At 29.0% G+C, this 19,112-nt stretch overlaps 1 protein-coding gene across 1 annotated transcript; it reads left to right on the forward strand.

Annotated features, from left to right (window-relative positions):
- The first annotated feature begins 16,619 nt into the window (after window positions 1–16,619).
- Window positions 16,620–17,425, forward strand: LOC130803801 (EPIDERMAL PATTERNING FACTOR-like protein 5). The gene has a single exon (XM_057668007.1). The coding sequence runs from the start codon at window positions 16,746–16,748 to the stop codon at window positions 17,034–17,036; it is 291 nt and encodes a 96-aa protein (XP_057523990.1). The 5' UTR covers window positions 16,620–16,745; the 3' UTR covers window positions 17,037–17,425.
- The last annotated feature ends 1,687 nt before the right edge of the window (window positions 17,426–19,112 follow it).

Here is a 19,112-nt window from a genome sequence, read left to right on the forward strand (position 1 = left end):
TTTGTTTTAGCGGCGTAGGTCTTGTTTGTACTTAGTGCACTTAAGGGATTGTAGAGTAGGGATGAGCATGGGTCTTAGACCCTGGGGATGTAAACCCGACTCTACCCTAATTTAAGGGTTTAGATCCACCTATTTTTGGGCCTTACAGGTTTGGGTCCATGGCCTTAGAGTCCCCGTTTAGGTCCGGGTCCACACGTTTCAGACCCAGATCCGACCCATAGACCCATTTATAACTTTTTTTAAAAATTATATATTAGCTATCATGTGTATTTAATTGTTTGATTTGGAACTTTATTGTAATTTGGAATATTACGTGATTAAAAATTTTGCCGATTCATGTAATTTGAAATATGTTTGTTTTGTATCTAGGGGTGAACACCGGTCCAAACCCGGACCGAACCGGACCGAAAGACCGAATTTTTAAAATTATGAGATCTAGTGGGCGAAACTGTTACATCCGATCCGGTTCCGATCAAACCCTGAAAACTACAAGTCCAATCCAGGTTTGGACCGGCTAACTCAAATTTTTAGAATATTAAATTCTATGAAAATGTATATCTTGAATTAATATTCTCTTACCAATCACCAACCTACATTATTTAGAAAGTTTATTTATTAATTTAAATTTCATGGTATTTTTGTTGTTGGTATTGAAATTGAGATGTAGGACTATTGACTATAAGCGAGAGTTTTCAAGAATTCCACCTGTGAATAAGTAGAAGTACTTGAACCTAAGTTTTATAAATATTTACATTTTTAAGAAATGTGAAATCTCAATTTCCAATACCTTTCAAGAAGTAGAATTAGATAAAAGAAAAATAATAATAATAAAAAAAAAAAACATGAGAAGAATATGGACCGAATTGGACCGAAACCTAACTTTCATAATTTTTAAGGACTAGAGATCGGACTTGATGCTTCCGGTTCAGGCAGGTTTTGATCCGGGTTCTATCAATTTCGGTCTAGACCGTCAATCCAATCTAATTTTACACACCCCTAAACACGGTAACAATAAATAAAAAGTTTGTGAAAAAGAATGTAATAAAAGAAGGAAATGAAAGAGAAATAAAAAAGCAAATATTCTTACATACCGACACCGTCGGATTGTTAATGGCTTAATGCTCTTGGGACTTAAGACTTGTGCCTTTGACCTTTCCTTTTTTGTATGGAATACTTATAGAAGTACTTATAACTAATAAATTCATCACTCAGATCAGCACCCCTTCTTATAAAGTTTTTAAAATGTAAAATGATAATTCGCAAAATTCATCGATAAAAATAAAAAGAGAGTTACTAAATTTTGTCACTCCTTTTCATTTTATCGTCATCCCCTTTAAATAAAATTACGTATTTGCCCATGATTATTAAAAAATTACAACTTTACCACTCCCTACAAATTTCTTATTAATAATAATAATAATAATAATAATAATATCAATAACAACAATAATAATAATAATTAACTTTTTTATATTTTTCAAAAAGAATATAAATAAAATTTTATAATAATAAAAGTAATAATAATAATAATAATAACAACAATAATAAAATTAAAAATAATTATTATTATTCAAAAAGAAAAAAAAAATTAATCGCCCAAAACCGGGCGATTGGACCCCGGTTCAATCGCCAAAAAGTGGCGATTGAACCGGGGTCCAATCGCCTAATTCTGGGCGATTAATTTTTTTTTTTGGAAAATTTATAATAATAATAATAATAATAATAATAATAATAATAATAATAATAAAAATGCATTAATAATAATAATAATAATAATAATAATAATAATAATAATAATAATTTAAAAAAAAATCAATCAAAAGCTTTAAAATTACCGTTTCATTCTCTTTATCTTCCATTTTTCTTTTTTTTTTTCTTTTTGCTTTGATTTTTCACCACTGATTGTTGAAGATTGGATTATGTTGATATATATAATAAGGAAAGCTTGAGTTTCAGGGAGAATTCCAAGAGCCAATTTACTAATTGAGCTTTTTTAAGCATTGTAAATGTAAATTAATTAATTGTAATCAATTCACCATATGGGAAAACTAAAAGTCTTAATTTGAATCTACAGGGATTTTTTAATCATTATTATTATTATTATTATTATTATTATTATTATTATTTAAAAGAATATAAAAAAGTTAATAATATTATTATTGTTGTTGTTATTGTTATTATTATTATTATTATTATTATTATTATTATTATTATTATTATTATTAATTCATTTATATTATTATTATTATTATTATTATTATTATTATTATTATTATTATTATTATTATTATTATTATTATTATTATTATTATTATTACTATTATTTAAAAGAATATAAAAAAGTTAATAATATTATTGTTATTATTATTATTATTATTATTATTATTATTATTATTATTATTATTATAAATTTTCCAAAAAGAAAAAATAAAAAAAAGTGAATCGCCCAAAACTGGGCGATTGGACCCCGGTTCAATCGCCACTTTTTTGGCGATTGAACCGGGGTCCAATCGCCCCGTTCTAGGCGATTCAAATTTTTTTTTCTTTTTGAATAATAATTATTATTTTTAATTTTATTATTGTTGTTATTATTATTATTATTACTGTTATTATTATTAATTTTATTTATATTCTTTTTGAAGAATATAAAAAAGTTAATTATTATTATTATTGTTGTTATTGATATTAATATTATTATTATTATTATTATTATTATTATTATTATTATTATTATAAAAAAGAAATTTATAGGAAGTGACAAAATTGTAATTTTTAAAAAATCAGAGGTAAATTTATAATTTCATTTGGAGGATGTAGCGATAAAATAAAAAGGGTGGCGAAGTTTAAGAATTGGAAAATAAAAATGTTGAAAAATGTTTTCTCAGGACAAAAGGAGTATGATGAGAATGTTGAATCACGAAGACACTAGAGTAAACCTTGGTCTATCCTAGACCCCTTGTAGGCTGTCCTAATAAGTTGCGGACACTCTTAGTAAATAATAATTATTTATGAGGTTAATTTAAATTATTCTTATGTTGTATGATGTGATAGGGTGAGAATTTTGTTATTTTAATTTATTTTTTTTATTTTGTTTATTTTAATGTTATTTTTTTTGTCTTTTCATGGTGATTTATAAATCACGGTTATTAATTATGAATTTTGTAATTTATGTACCAAAATCGAAAGATAATTAATATTGAATAAGAGTATTTGTGTATTATACTTCCTCCATTCTGAAATACTCGTTACATTTTTGCTATTGACAATATCTATTGTTAAAGCTTATTTTATATATTGCGACTAATATGTAAGAAAAAATATAGTTAAGTAGCGTCTTGTTTAGATCGTCTAATCACATACTTATATAATATTAACTTTTTATAATTTTTTTAATGTGTATAATTTAATATAAAAATAAGAATAATAACGCATTACGTAAGATGTCAAATGGAGGTGTGTTTGAGTGTGGGTCCTACAATTTCGAAATACGAGACAGCACAAAGGGCCTCCATGGATAGATAGTGTTTCCATGTAATCTCTCCAGTCTCGAGTCTCCACCCAAAACAACACACGTACGTAACCACACGGGTGCTGACACTGTTGTTTTCTCATTTTCAACCTGCATTTTCATTTCCTTTATTGTGAACTGTCTCTCTTTCAACTGCACCCTCCTTTTCCTTTATTACCCTTCCATCTTTGCCTCTTTCTACTTTTTTACTGCTTTTCGCCTTCCCCGCCCGGGCCCGGAATAAATCATGTCTAAATTTATGATGCGAATCCTTATACTTAATTAAATGTTTAAGAAAAAATTATAGTCAATAATATAAATTTTACTGATTACTTTAAAATAACTAATTTTTGATTAACTTTGAATAATTTAATTTAGTGAATGTTTGTCTAGAATAATGCTCTCTCTATTTTTTTTTCAAACATCCCATTTGCTTTTGGGTTACCATTTATTAGTCACTCTTAATTCGTAATTTATTCTTAATTCGTGCATTAAAACATAGTCAGATGATATCTTATTTGATTCGTTTCAACATAAGGTTTATTAATATCTAGTTTTTGTATTTTTAAATTATACACAATTATCGCTAGTATTGAATTATTGCACATATACGTGTAAAAAACAAATGAAACATTTGAAATAAAACAAAGAGAGTAACAACTTTTGATTATAGTAGACTATTTGACAGAAAACAAAGGTAGATTAATGGTTAATCAAAAGCTGATATTATTCTAGGAAAACACACCCTTAAGTTGACATTATTCATGTTTAATCAAAAGGTAGTATTATTTTAGGAAAATCAACAAAAATTTGTACTATTCGAGGTGATTTTTCCTTTTTTGACTGATCACTTTAAAATTGCAAATAATTGCTTTAAAATTATAAATTATCATTTAAAAACTTATCATTTTAAAATATAAGTGATTATTTTTTATTATGTTGATAAAGGATGTAACAAATGTCACTAAATCCACTATACATATTATTAGATTTTTAAAATCATGACATTTTAATCAAATATCGCTAAATATATCTCACTAAAAACAAATTATGTTATAGTGATTTTCTTTTAAAGAATTTACATTTTTAAACGTTAAAGTAAGACATTAGTTCAAAAAAAAAATAATTTTGCCACATGTTATGTTTTTGATTGGTTCATAACATTTTATTTTAATTAAAATAAAATAATTTGAAAATATATTTCAAAAAATAATAACCACTTCCCCTTGCCCCGAAACCAGCTCTACCCTGCAATGCCGAAGTGATTTACTAATAGAGAATATAATTACAGATCATTTGAATCTCAACATATCAATCAAGATAACTCTATTGATATGATGATTATCATGGGAATATAATTTTTTTTTCTTGTAACAATTTATAGATAATATTACATGTAATCTTTATTTTAGTATTTATATTATTCTATGTAATATTTTAAATATTTCTTTTCTAGTATAAATATAATGTAATGTTATGATTAATATTAACAATCATTTTAAACATTTCTCTAGTCTCTATAATCTCTACATGGTATCAAGAGCTTTGATATTTTTTTCCATGCTTCTCATAATGATGGGTACTTATTCTCGCACTCCCAACTCCCAAGTTAACCATATTCCCTCCAAACACAAAAAAAAAAATTAATAATAATAATTGTTCAAACCCTTATCTCAATCCATCGATGGTGGTAGTGTTAATCTCACTTCCAAACCAACCATCAATTTTTTTTTTGGCTTCCGCTAAACTCCATGACTAGATCATCAAAATCATTGTCAACATTGACAAATGATGGTGTCCATACAATAATTTTTTGTCACCTAAATTGATTGTTGAACAATTCAATGTTCCTTTTCGATGGAGTTAGTATAAATTATGATTCTAAACCAAGACTAAAACCTAATCTTATTTCATAAAACTCAGATTTATCTCTCTTTTTCATTGGTTCAAACTCTATTATACTCAAACCCTCAACTTGAGTTGAAAGAGTATAAAGACACCAAACAACAAAAATTCTCTACTTTCTTGCGTGATGAGGAAATTCTAATGATTTTAATACATCACTCCAATGACTTTTCTTCATAACCACACGATATCAACACATTTCTCATTGTGAAACTTTTTTTTTATATCACCATCATCACACAACAACTTCCATGAAACATGTCATAACAAACTCTCTTCTCTAACTATATTCGTGCTCATTATCGCTGATTTTTCAAGATTGTACTTTCCTTTCGGACGTTCATCTTGAGGGGGAATTATAAAGAATATAATTACATATCATTTTAATCTCAACATATCAATCAAGATAACTCTATTGATATGATGATTATCATGGGAATATAATTTTTTATCTTGTAACAATTTATAAATAATGTTACATGTAATCTTTATTTTAGTATGTATATTATTTTATGTAATATGTTAGATATTTCTTTTCTAGTATAAATACAATGTAATGTTATGATAAATATATTTATTTAAAAATATAATAAAAATAAATTATATTCCGATGATAATATCATATCAATAGAGTTATTTTGATTGATATGTTGAGATTAAAATGATATATAATAATATTCTCTATTATTTACTTCATTATTACTATTAGCAACATTTTATATGGGAGTTGGTGTTCAAGTACTGACATATGTGAATTGATTTATTGTTGAGAAAGCTTTCTTTGGCAAATAATCTCTTTGTCCGGTTAAAATTGAATCAAAGAGAAAATAGAATTTTTTTATAAAAGGTGAAATGTTGCTAATAAATAAAGCATGAAGATGAATAGTGTAGGTGAAATTAAAAGAGAGTAAAAATATATTGATTAGATTAAAAAAGTGGTGGATTATTATCCAAAAATAGAAATGATGCAAAAATAATTAAGTCGGACGAACCAAAATGACAATTGATGTAAAATGAGTGGGACGAAGGGAGTAAAGAGAAACAAAACAGAACGTAAAAAGTATTTTTTTTTTAAAAAATACTCCTTTTTATTCAGTCTACTTGTTATATTTATCTTTTTCACACTTTTTAATGTAATATTTCTCTAATTATGTATAACTAAAAATTATAAAAAGTAATTAATATTAACAATCCTTGCATTGAAACTAATAAAATAAGATATCACTTGACTATATTTTAACTTATAGATTAAAAATAAAATACAAATTAAAAATAATTATTAAATAGTGACAAAAAAGTAAATTGAATAAGTAGGAAGAGTAGAACTTGGAAGGAGTATACAACATACTTCTATAAGGGTCATTTAGACCTTGGAAATAAAATGTGATGTAAATGTCAATTTTTTAGAAAACAAGTGAAATGTTGGACCTTTATAAGATGACAATCTAGATACAAGACATCTAAAAATAATTTTTCTAAAAAAGATTGATATTCCTATACCCTTCTAATTTAACTTAGTTGTTACATTTTATTTCATATGTTTATTAATGTATTAGTTCAATACCAAAAAGTAAATTGCACGAGTATCCATGTTATAAACTAGTATGAAAACCGTTGTAAATTGTAATGCACAAAGTGCTAATAGAGATGGGTTATGGGTCCAAGATCCTATTGGATCAACCCCTAATTAGAGTTCGAGTCTAATTTTTTGAAACCCAACGAGCCTAGTCAAGGTCCGAATACAAAAAAAAAATAAATAAGCCTGTTTCGAGTCTAGCTTCTTCAAAACTAGACTAGACCTAGACGCCTCAGACTGAAACCCGATTGTCTAGGTTCTTCAGAATTAGATCCGATATAAACTCTTTCTCTCTCTCAACCCATATAAGACTTAGACTTGCCAGATTCGTTCTAATTGACCCATTATACAAGTCAAAATCAATTTTAAATTCCTTTCAAACTTATTTTATATTTTTTGGACTCCATTTGAATTTATATACAACTTATAGACCTATTTTAGTACTAATGAAATTTTTAAAGTGTAAAAATGCTTAAGAATGAATAATTAAATTAAGACCTATTTAGGACTCTAGAACCATCAGATCTGATGAGTTTAGATTTGAATCCAAACGTTTTAGACCCTGAAAGTTCGAGTCTAGGTCTGGATCCACAAAAAATTAATGGATATGGTCTAATATTCTGATTAGACTCAACCTAAACCCGACCCATTATCATCCTTAATTGTAAGTATGGAAACTTATATAAAATTTTTTAAAGAATAATGCAAACACATATTATCATTATTAAATTAAAATATTTTCGATTGATAAAAATTGATTATAGCAAATAAATAGTTGTATGGTGGAACAAGATACCAGAACATAATATCGTGTCAGCTTCATCTTTTCTATCAATTATTCTGTTTAAATCACTTTGTCAATGGTTAACCTTTGCTTCTTCACAAATCACAATTGTCAAGATAAGTTCAATTTCATTATTTTATAACATTCATTGTCTTTATGGAGTTCACTTTTGAAATTTAATGTCCTTATGCTACAATGTTACCTAAATCATTTCAATTAGTTGCATTATGATATTCACTCATTTCCCAAAGTTTGATATCTTCTCCGTTTCACTATACTTATTATATTTGACTTTTTACGCAATTTAATGCGTTATTTTGATTATTTATATATTAAACAATACACATTTTAAAATTATAAAACTTAATATTATGAAAGTATTAGATTCAGGACCTTTCCCCCCTAGGTGCTCTAAACAAATGATCAGCCACTGTCACAGGTTTGCTCTGATACCATTTGTAACTCCCCGACTCCTCAGACCTGGTGATTACTCATGGAGATTGTTAATTGGCCCCACAGACCAACACAAGTCTTTTCAGCGTACTTTGACCTCATTTATGCGCACCAGGAAAAACTTCTCAAAAGTTCACTCATTCTAAGATTACTCCCCGCCGAGTACACTTAGGTATGGAGTTCTTATCAAATGAACTCCATAGAAAAGAAAATGCACCTTGTTGATATAAGTAGTTTATCAATCTTTCTTAATTGAAGAATAAATAGTGTCAAAATTTATTATGTAGCGAGTATTTCAGAACGGTAGAAGTAAATCTAAAAAATTTTTGTCAATGCTTTTAAGGTCAAAAGTATCAAATATTTGGAGGATGAGGAAATGTTTAATACTCGCTCCTATTCATTAATTTGGGGACATTTTTTTATTGGGTCAATTCACTGATTATGTTCCATTTTTATTTTTGTCATTGTTTTTTTTTACCCTTTTACCCTTACTACAACAACATAACAACACAGAAATATTAATGCCCTTTATGGAAAAAGAGAGTTTTCCACCCGCTTTTAAGTGGTCTCCCACCTCTCTTTGGTTTTGATGCAAAATCCAAATGTCCCTTTATCTATGAATAGGAGGGAGTATACTTTCTTCCTTCTCCTAATTTTGCTATGTATATTATCTTAATTCGTTTCTTTTTGTTACATGATTTATTTTGGACAAGATCTCACTTAAAATGCCCCAATTAAACTACTTCCTTGGCTTTTTTTGACAACGTCTCACTATCTTTGTTTTAATCTTATCTACAAATAGCCATGGCCACGGTCCGGGTTGGTCCGGTTCCGTTCCGGTTCCATCCGGTTTCGGTTCCATTTGGAACCTGTCGCGAACGGTTCCGGTTCCGGGCGGTTCCAAACGGTTCCTTGGCGGTTCATGAGGCGGTTCCGACGGTTCCAACTCACGGGACGGGCGGGTAGGACCATCGGTTCCATTTTTATTTTTTCTTTAAATATTTATATAATAAAGAAATACTATAATATCGCGGACGTACCTTTGATGATTACTTGATTATTAGCGAAATTCATTGCATGTCAAGTTGTCATCGTTATTGAAATATTTACTAAAAAGAATGAAAAAAAATAAATTAATAAGAAACGAATCAATGATAATGTCGATAAAGATGATTAATAAAAAAAGAGGGAGAAAATGGACTTGAACCTAGTACCCAAAGGAATACTAAGCTGCCTACGTATCCCGAAGGAATCAAAGCCTACGTATCCCGAAGGAATCAAAGCCCACGTAGTTCTTTGTCATACCTTTAGTTTATAGTTGTTGAATGTTGATTTATCGTTGTCGGATTGATCCTATTCATCTTCGTCATCATCATCTGGTTGGTTAGATGCTTCCGCTGACTTTCCTCCTGACGATGATGCAGATGTATCCATCATCATCCATGGATCATCATCGTCGTCTTGATCATCATCATTCCTTAGTCCTTGTGTTCAAATCTCCGCTTGATCCCAATCTTTCTTGCAAACACATATTTGAATACTATGTGGAGCAAGACGAGATCTCTTTTCGTCCAAAACTCTTCTACCTGCACTAAAAGCAGACTCCGACGCAATTGTTGACGCGGGAATTGCAAGGATATCCTTTGCAATTCTCGATAAAATGGGAAATTTTACAGATTTTTCATTCCACCACTCTAAAATATTATAGCTACCTTGCTCTATTTCAAAGTGGTGTTTAAGATAACTATCTAGTTCTAAATATGAGGTCGAGGAAGAAGATGATCTTACAAAACTATCATCTTGACTCATTATATTAGCTATTACCGAGCTATAGTAAGAGGGACGTGCCGAAACACTAGCACGCCTAGACGTATCGCGTTTTGGGTTATACACACTAGCGTAATAATCATAGAGTTTTGCTAAATATTTTTTACATGTTCCTACATAATTATGTACATCAGTAGGCGGGCGATCTAACGATTGGTAGTAAAATCCTATTACTTTAGTAAGGACCTCAGTTTTAAAACATGGGTCCAAAATGGTTGCGATTCCATAAATATAAGGAAAATCGGTAAAATATGTCTTCCATTTTTCCATCATATCTGCAAGAATCGGCTTCAAATATGGGTTAGTATCATCATGCGTATATTTAAGGAGATGATAAAAAATAGTAATACACTCACTTATTACTAAGTGAACGTTCGGTTCATAAACATATGAAAAAATCTTAGTCGCGTGGTCATACGCTTCTAATATTTTATGTACACCTATAGCTAATTCCCAAGTGTCATCAGCTATGTAACTATCTGTACACTCACGATATAGTTGTGTTATAACTGGATGATAAGCAATCGCCTTTCTTAATAAATCGTTGGTTGAGCCCCAACGTGTAGGAGTATCTAATGACCAATACACTTTTTTAAGTTGATATTGGTCACATAATTGTTTATATCGTCTCTTTATCTTTCCAATCCTAAGCCACTTCACTATATCTCTAATTGGTTCTAATAAATCGCTTAATTGTTTTATACCTGCTTGGCAGGATAAGTTAACTATATGCGCACCACAACGTATGTGTAATAAGCTACCCCTAAGGATAAAACTAAAAGCAGGTTCGTTATACAAAAGTTCTATATATTTAATATTCGCGGTTGCATTATCAGTTGAACAACAAAATATCTTATCTAATAAGTTCCATTCTCTACATATCTCTACTAATCTATATTTTATGTTTTCACCGGTATGTCTTTCTGGCATTGTCTCAAAAGCAATTATTCTTTTTTGAATAATCCAATTTTGATCTATCCAATGTGCTGTTACACACATATAAGATTCTAAATGTGGGGGAGCAGACCAAATGTCAGTTGTTATGCTAACCCTACCATTAAAAGATTTAAACATTTCAACTAATTCATAGCGCATTGACTCATATAATTTAATTGTGCGTCTTTTAAGAATGCTCCTAGGGATTGCTGTATATTGTGGTTGCAAAGTTTTTCTAGCGTAACGCTCGTGTGCCCTACTTTCACCGTGGTTAAAAGGCAATTCATCACAAATTACATACCTAGAAAATTCATCAATCATATCATTACGATTATATCTAAAAGGCATACCTGTGCTGGGAATGTCCCACTGTGTCTGTCGGCTTCCACTTGTGGTCCCGCTGCCGCTTGCTGCATGAGTTTCTTTTGTGATTCCATGCTTCTTTGCCAAATGTTTGTTAAAAGATCCCGTACCACCACCTAACACGATTCACAAAACACAATAAATAAATTTTTATAAAATATGAATATATAATGTATGTATAAAAAACTTAAAAAGTATTTACCTCTGGCGAAACTGTATGAAACTAAGGGCTTTACTCCTTGACTTTCACAAATTTGACAAGTGCATAAGAAAATATCTGGATTCTCGGTTGGTTCTTTTGTGAAATACGACCACACATGTGAAACAGCTCTACCACTAGGAGGTGGCATTGCCGGAAAAGGTTGTCTTACTGGTTCATCTTCATCTAAATAAATAATTTAAAATTATAAAACTATAATTAAATAAATAAATAATTTAAAATTTAATTAATTTGAAGAATAAAATTATAAAACTAACCGATAGTTTGAAAATTGACTCGTTTACCACGAGCTTGTCTTTGTTGTTGTTGTTCTCCTTGTTCTTCATGTGATCTTGTTGATGACTGTCGAGATATATGTATCCCAATAGGGGTCGTTGGTTCCTCTTCTTGTTCTTCTTCTTGTATTTCTCTTTCCACTTCTTCTGCATAATTTTGTAATTCTGGGTCGCACCCTTCTGGATAATTTGGTTCATAATTATAGTTACTAATGGAAGGTGTTGTTGATACCGACGGAGTAGAAGTGACCTTTCTTTTAGAGGAGCTGGAACCTCCCAATGATTTTGCCACTTTAGTAACTTTTTTTGAGGCTTTTTTAAAAAATGAAGACATGATTGATAATATTGAAATGATAATAGAATTAAGAAATAAATAAATAATTAATAGACTAATTATGTAATTAACTAAATTAAGAAATAATTAAAAGACTAATTATGTAATTAAGAGAATAATTGCATAATTAAAGAATTAAGTAGAGAGAGTAGGAGAAGAGATGAGTTGTGAATGAAAATGATTGAAAGTGATGAGTATTTATAGGGGAAAATGCAACGGCTACATAACGGCTCTATAACGGCTAGTTTTTGCGGTTCCGGTTCCATGGAACCGTTGAGCCGGTTCACCCGGACCGGTCCCGGTTCCGGTTCCATGGAACCGTTGGACCGGTTCAACCAGACCGGTCCCGGTTCCGGCAATTTTTTTTTCGGCGGTTTCACGGTTCCGCGGTTCGGAACCTGTCGCAAACGGTTCCGGTTCCGGATCCGGTTCCAAGCGGTTCGGGACCGGTTCGGTTCCGGGTAACCCGCCCCGTGCCCATGCCTATCTACAAATATGTATTCTCTCTCAATCTTAACCATGCATTTTTATCATTTATTTATTTTTGTTTCATTCTCCAACCAAATTTTCTTTTCAACTAAGTTTCACACATTCTGCAACTTGTTTAAAATGAGAGTAATCAAGAGAGTACAATTTATTTATCTCCCTTATTTTTAAACATATAATTACTCCACTAAAAGACATGATTTTGCACTGATACTCAAAAATATCCACTTTATTTCTTTTATTTGGTTTTTGTACAAATTCTTAAATAGTAAATTTAAAGGAACAAAATCGTAAAGTAACTACATTGATTATTAATGATTTTAGCCAAATAAAAGAATTTAGAGAAGTGTGTTAAATTAACGTTGTACTTCAAGACATACTACTTTATCACTTTAAGTAGGTAACATACCTAATATCAAAGAAAGATAACAATGTTAGTGTTCAAAAAGATGAATTATATTGCAAGTGATTAATCTAAATTATTTTCGTAAATAGAAAAACTAAATGAATATATTTGACATTTTCCAAAACCAAGTGAATATCCCTGAGGATTTATACTTTGTAAAAAAATTAAATAAATTTTATCTTTGTCCTTTTAAATTTACTATTAAAAATAATATGTTCATTCATAATATGTTATTTTCAGTAGTAAGGGAACATAAAAATATATATATGACTAATGACTTGATATCATGTGATATGTTATGATAGTATGTTATGATAGAGTAATCAAAACTATTCCAAATACAATCAAGATATTTTCTTATACTACTATAACAATAAGCACATTAAATTCAATGTATTTTAGTCCATATACTATTCAATCATAACTTATTGAAAGATTTTCCTAGAATTAATATTTCAATAAATATTTTCATACAATTTTTCATATATGAAAACAATTAAAAGTGAATATTATATATTTGATATTTTTGTATTGACACATATATGGAACGCATATATTATGACAAAAATACATCATTTACAAGGTTACCATTTGAAATCTTGGGTTTCTCTAATTTGGACAAAACTTTGTCTACAAGTTTGGTGCTTCAAGATGAAGGACAACCACGAGCACGACCCCCCTTCCAAAAAATTACTGATAGTGTAATTTATATGTAAGTATAAATAGTAGTGAGACAAGTTGTATTAAAATACAAGGTCTAAATGGATTTAAAAGGAAAGACAAAAAGGCAAAAAGAAATTGAATCAGCAGCAAAAGCCGACATGGCTTTTATGTGGGACAGGGGCACAACTGAGTCGACTTTTGGTTCTGTCAAGCCCTATTTTGCGTTTTCCTCTTTTTTGAACAATGAGCATTGTATTCCTTTCTTATTTAACTTTTATTCTGAAGTTACAAGAGTGTTAATGCGCTTGAAATAGTGCTCATGAATGCCACAGCTAACATGGTGTTGATGTATGATCATTAAGCTTGATCATCAGTGGTTATTAGTGTCCCTTGACTCTTGGGTATATTATAACTAGTATAAATAGAGGGTCTTGGGTAAAGGATGTACACACCATTTTCTGAATTTTTTTTGTGTCCTCACTTTCTCTCTTACTTATGATTTTTAAAATGAGTTATAAACTTTTTGTCAATCTTCCAAGTTTTATAATTCATTCATACACTCTGTTGTTAAGTGGTATACCTAAGTATTACTAAGGGTATATTGTGTTGCTTATATCTCGTTGTGAATTTTCAAGCTCAAATCCAAGTACCTTTGTAGGGAAAATATTACAAAAGGAATAAGTAATTGCACGCTTACAACAATATCGAGTTTTCGGGTGACGGTCATCGTTACAAAGTCTCTTCAAAGGTTTTTCATTAGTGTCATTTTGTAGTTAATTTCTATTTAGTCATCTACAAAGGGAAAATATAAATTCATTAGAATTGTAATTTATATTTCATTATTATTATTGTAATATTAACTCTATGTTTAGATACAGATTGCTTGTCAACCAATAAAATTAATCAAATACCCTAAAATTCCGGTATTTTTTCTCCTCCTTCATCTGAATTTTCTTTTATGATGTTGAATAAAAATTTTTAGACCCTTCTCATCTAAATTATGGTTTCGCCCCCAAGTATAATAATATACATGAATCAATATGTTTACAAAATGGTAAATACAACTCAGTTAAATACCTTTAAATAAAATTTTTATTTTTTAATTAATTCGTTATTATATAAAAATAAAATAAAGTGATGGATAGTAAAGAACTAATTAGGTGATGGAGACACGATGAGTCCCAAGTCATTTGTAACTCTTCCCCAAACACTCATTTTGTTGGCATTAACATATGCATGTTCATACTTCCTACAACTACTACTATTAAATAAACATTTGAATGTGCACAAACTGATAATGCTTTCATTATGTCTTTTGGAGTTTTATCATTAACATTATCTATCATAACTTCTATGTTTCGTGTTTTTACTAGTTTTTTTCTTTTAAGGTAGACTTTGGAAAGGTGAGTCATAGGTAATAATTAATTTTAGTATTTTGCCTAAAATTTAAATTTTTTTAATGTTATAAACAGTTTTTCTAATCCATACACCTGGTGTATAGGTGTAAACTAACTATTTTAGAATATTTTTTAAAATATTATTACATTAATCTACTTTAAAACACATCTTCGTACTAGATGCATAAGTTAGAACAAATCGTTTTAGAAATTAATCGCTCCTGTTTGAATCAAATGTCCCATTTAATTTTGCTCTTACTTGTCGATGTAGTAATTTAGTCCTTAATTTTCAAATTATAAAATATTAATTAAAAATTATTAAATATTGATATTAGTAAAATTTACTTTAGGATAAATTAAACAAGATCATCTTACTGCGTTTACACCATGTCTTACGGCAATGATTGCATTTCCTTTCTTTTAAACTCAATTCAAAAACTTATCTTTTTCCATTTGAACTACTCATTTTTATTATTTAGTTTTATTTATTAAATCTCTTATTATAAATAAATTTTTTATGCTCTAAATTTTATGTGTTTTCTCAGGTAGAGAAGGAGAATATTTAAAAAAAAAAAAATCATTTAAGAGTAAAGTAAAACTGTTGATGCACAAGGGGACATTGGCAAAAAAAAGGAAGAATCATAGATTCGCAATTGATAATGAACAGTAATTTCAAATTCCCAAATTAATGAAATAAAATTCTAATTGAAGACAACAACAAAATAAAAAAGCAGGAAACCGAGTGTGTGAGCCAGAACGTATTCAGACACCAGGAGCTGAGGGTCCTCATTTTTCTTTATCTCTCTCATAAAGCTTCTGTCTTAGTCTTTGACTTGGACTCCCCAATATACCTTTTTTTTTTTAATTTTTTTTATCTCATTTTGAAATTGCTATTAATAGTAATATATTATAAGGACAAAGTCATTTCGTTTATTTTTATGCTCTAGAACAAAAGATTAAAAAATCATTAAATTGTAAGCGTAACGAATGTTATAATACCTTATTTGTTTTTTTATTATTGATATTATAACTACTCTATATAAAAAAACACTAATATCTCATACTTTATCTGTTATCTCATACTTGTTATATTTCACGTTATTACACAATACAATGTGCTTTTTGGTCATTTATATTTTGAGTTATGCATAAAAAAAAATTATACTTCTAAAAAATTGATAGTATGAGAATACGCAATTAGACGATACAAACAAGATCTCAGTTGACTATATTTTTTCTTATACATTAATCTTAATGTGTAAATAAGCTTGAATAACAAATAATACTAAAAATAGTCGCGTAACAAGTATTTCAGATTGGAAGATAAATTATATCTAAATTATATCAAAATATAATTCAAATTAACATCAAACGTACACATAAAAATAATTTTTTAAACCCTAAAACCACTTTGCTTTTGCTAATTGTACAGTGGAGCATGTATAAGGAGAAGTGTAACTAAGAGTAGAATTGTAGTTCATAGGGACAAAAGGGTATACTTTTCTCAATAACTATCATTTCCCCTTTACTTCTTTTACTTTTTTTCATTCATTCCCAAATCCCACTACATCACATAGCTTCTCCTCTCACCCTTATAATTCTCTTCTCAATTATGGGGCGGCACCCATGCCCGTTCCCACTTACACTTACTCTTCTTATTCTGATTATACTATCCATTTACACAATACACAAGGATCCGGAAACACTCAATTCAGGTCAAGTTTTTAAACGGAGGAAGCTAATCGGGCCAGGATCATGGCCACCTTCATGTAGATCCAAGTGTGGGAGTTGCACACCGTGTAAAGCAGTACACGTGCCGATTCAACCTGGTGTAAGCGTGCCATTAGAGTATTATCCTGAAGCTTGGCGTTGTAAGTGTGGGAATCACTTGTACATGCCTTAGCTTATTAATTAATTCTAAACCATTTCTTTTTTTTTTTTTTTTTTTTTGCTAGGAATTTAGTAGTTTTTATCGATGTAACATAATTCGCTTTTTTATTTAATTTGCAAGGAGATTAATCAATCATATTGATCTTATTGTTAATTAATTAATATTATTATTATTATTATTATTATTATTAGAAGTGTTATTGTTATTATAATTATATTAATTATAATTATAATTATGTAACTAGCTAGTTTGTAGAAGAGAAATAAATTAGTATTGTGTACTCAAAATTTGATGATGAAACAAAATCAGGAGTGCAATTAATGTTATATATTTTCTCTTTCTCTTTGGTTTGTTTGTTATACAGTAGAGTACTCTTAGTACAGCTGCTACAGTATTTATTTCAACCCACTGCCCTTTTTTGGGGCTGCACTTCTACTCTTAATTATTCTTCTTTTGAATTTTATTTTTTTAATTCTTTTAATTTATAGTAATATATTGTGCACAAAAATAAAGTATTCAGTATGAGGTTTTATGTCCATTTTTTGGATTTAAATGTACGCTCTGATCTACTAGACTAGTCTTTAAATAAGATTATCCGTTTGATTGGCAACATTTTGTTATTTGAATTTTTCATGTCAATGGCAGAATGAATTGTCACTTATAATAGCAAATTTATGTTAAGATTTTGGACTATGATGGTTCTTCTTTTTCGTTATGCTGATTAGAAAGCCAACAAAATTATACTTAAATAATTATGCTTCATATCATTAAGAATTTGAGGATAAAACTCAATTTCTATTAGATTTTAGGATTCTGAACATATTTAATATGTTTATCCGCATAGAAATTTGAAAAATTAGAGATTTTAATATTAAATTACATAATATGTATGGTAAGTGTTAAAAGATAAAAAATTTAAAAAAATATCAAAACTTTTAAAATTATACGGGGCTTTCACAATATTTGCTCCCCCCCTCAATAAAAGTTTTTTAAGGTGAATTACTTGGAATGAAAGGTCACCTACATGAGGAAATGACACGTTATATGAATATTCAAACAAAGGAAGTTGCACATTAAATATTAGTTCTATAGTTTCACATTAGAATGAAGTATAATAAAATGACTCACTAAATTATTTGCCTTTTTTATTTATGTAAAGTTGCATGTAATAGTTGTTATCAAAGTCAATTGAAAATAATTTTTTTGTTAGTATTATCATTAACTAAGGTAATATTGTATATCTGAAGTTTAGATTCAACTCTAAATGAGAAGTAGAGTTGTTCAACGGGGCGGGTCGACCCAACGGGTCAAGGGTCGAATTGCATTTTAACGGGTCATTAATGGACCTTTGTGTAAAGGACCGAGCCAGATAATTATAGGAATTGGTTGTAAAAAATATTTTACCACTTTTTTTAAATATTTTTATATGATATTGTTATATTCATAGTTGAATTGACCTAACGAGCCATAAAGTATAATAAAAAAAACTATTTTATAAACTTTTAAAAAATGGGTAAAAGTAAGTCGTATTTAAACGGGCTTAACCCATCCCGACTCGTTTAACATTTAAAATGACCCACCCAATCCGACCCATTTAAATTTTGACCCGCCTTATACCATTAAACACGTCTGATGAGAACCACTCAATAACACTAAATAATAAAATGTTGTTGTTTTTGATTCCAAAAGAGAAAGTGAGACAATTAATTGAAACATCAGCAACTTTAGAATTAACATTTTGTGCACCGTATTTATAAAACCAAATTGAAGCATTTCCTGTCTCCATAGACATAGACAGACAAAAGATTTTTTTTCTTTGCTTACCTGAATCCCCAAGCTACTGGATGGGCCAAGCATGAGCGGAGCAAAGATTTTGAAAATCTTATTTATTTTTGTGTTATTTTTTAAAATATAGTTATTTATTATATTAAAAGATAATTTTTTTTCACTTTAATAAAAATAATTCAAAATAAAATATATTATAACATTATATTCTAAAATTACTACAAATATAAAAAAAAAATTACAAACAAATCTCTTAAAAAAAATTGCTGAAAACCACGCCTAAATAATACCATTTAATATTTG

This window comes from Amaranthus tricolor, chromosome 2 (assembly GCF_026212465.1).
Source record: "Amaranthus tricolor cultivar Red isolate AtriRed21 chromosome 2, ASM2621246v1, whole genome shotgun sequence".
NCBI lineage: Eukaryota > Viridiplantae > Streptophyta > Magnoliopsida > Caryophyllales > Amaranthaceae > Amaranthus > Amaranthus tricolor.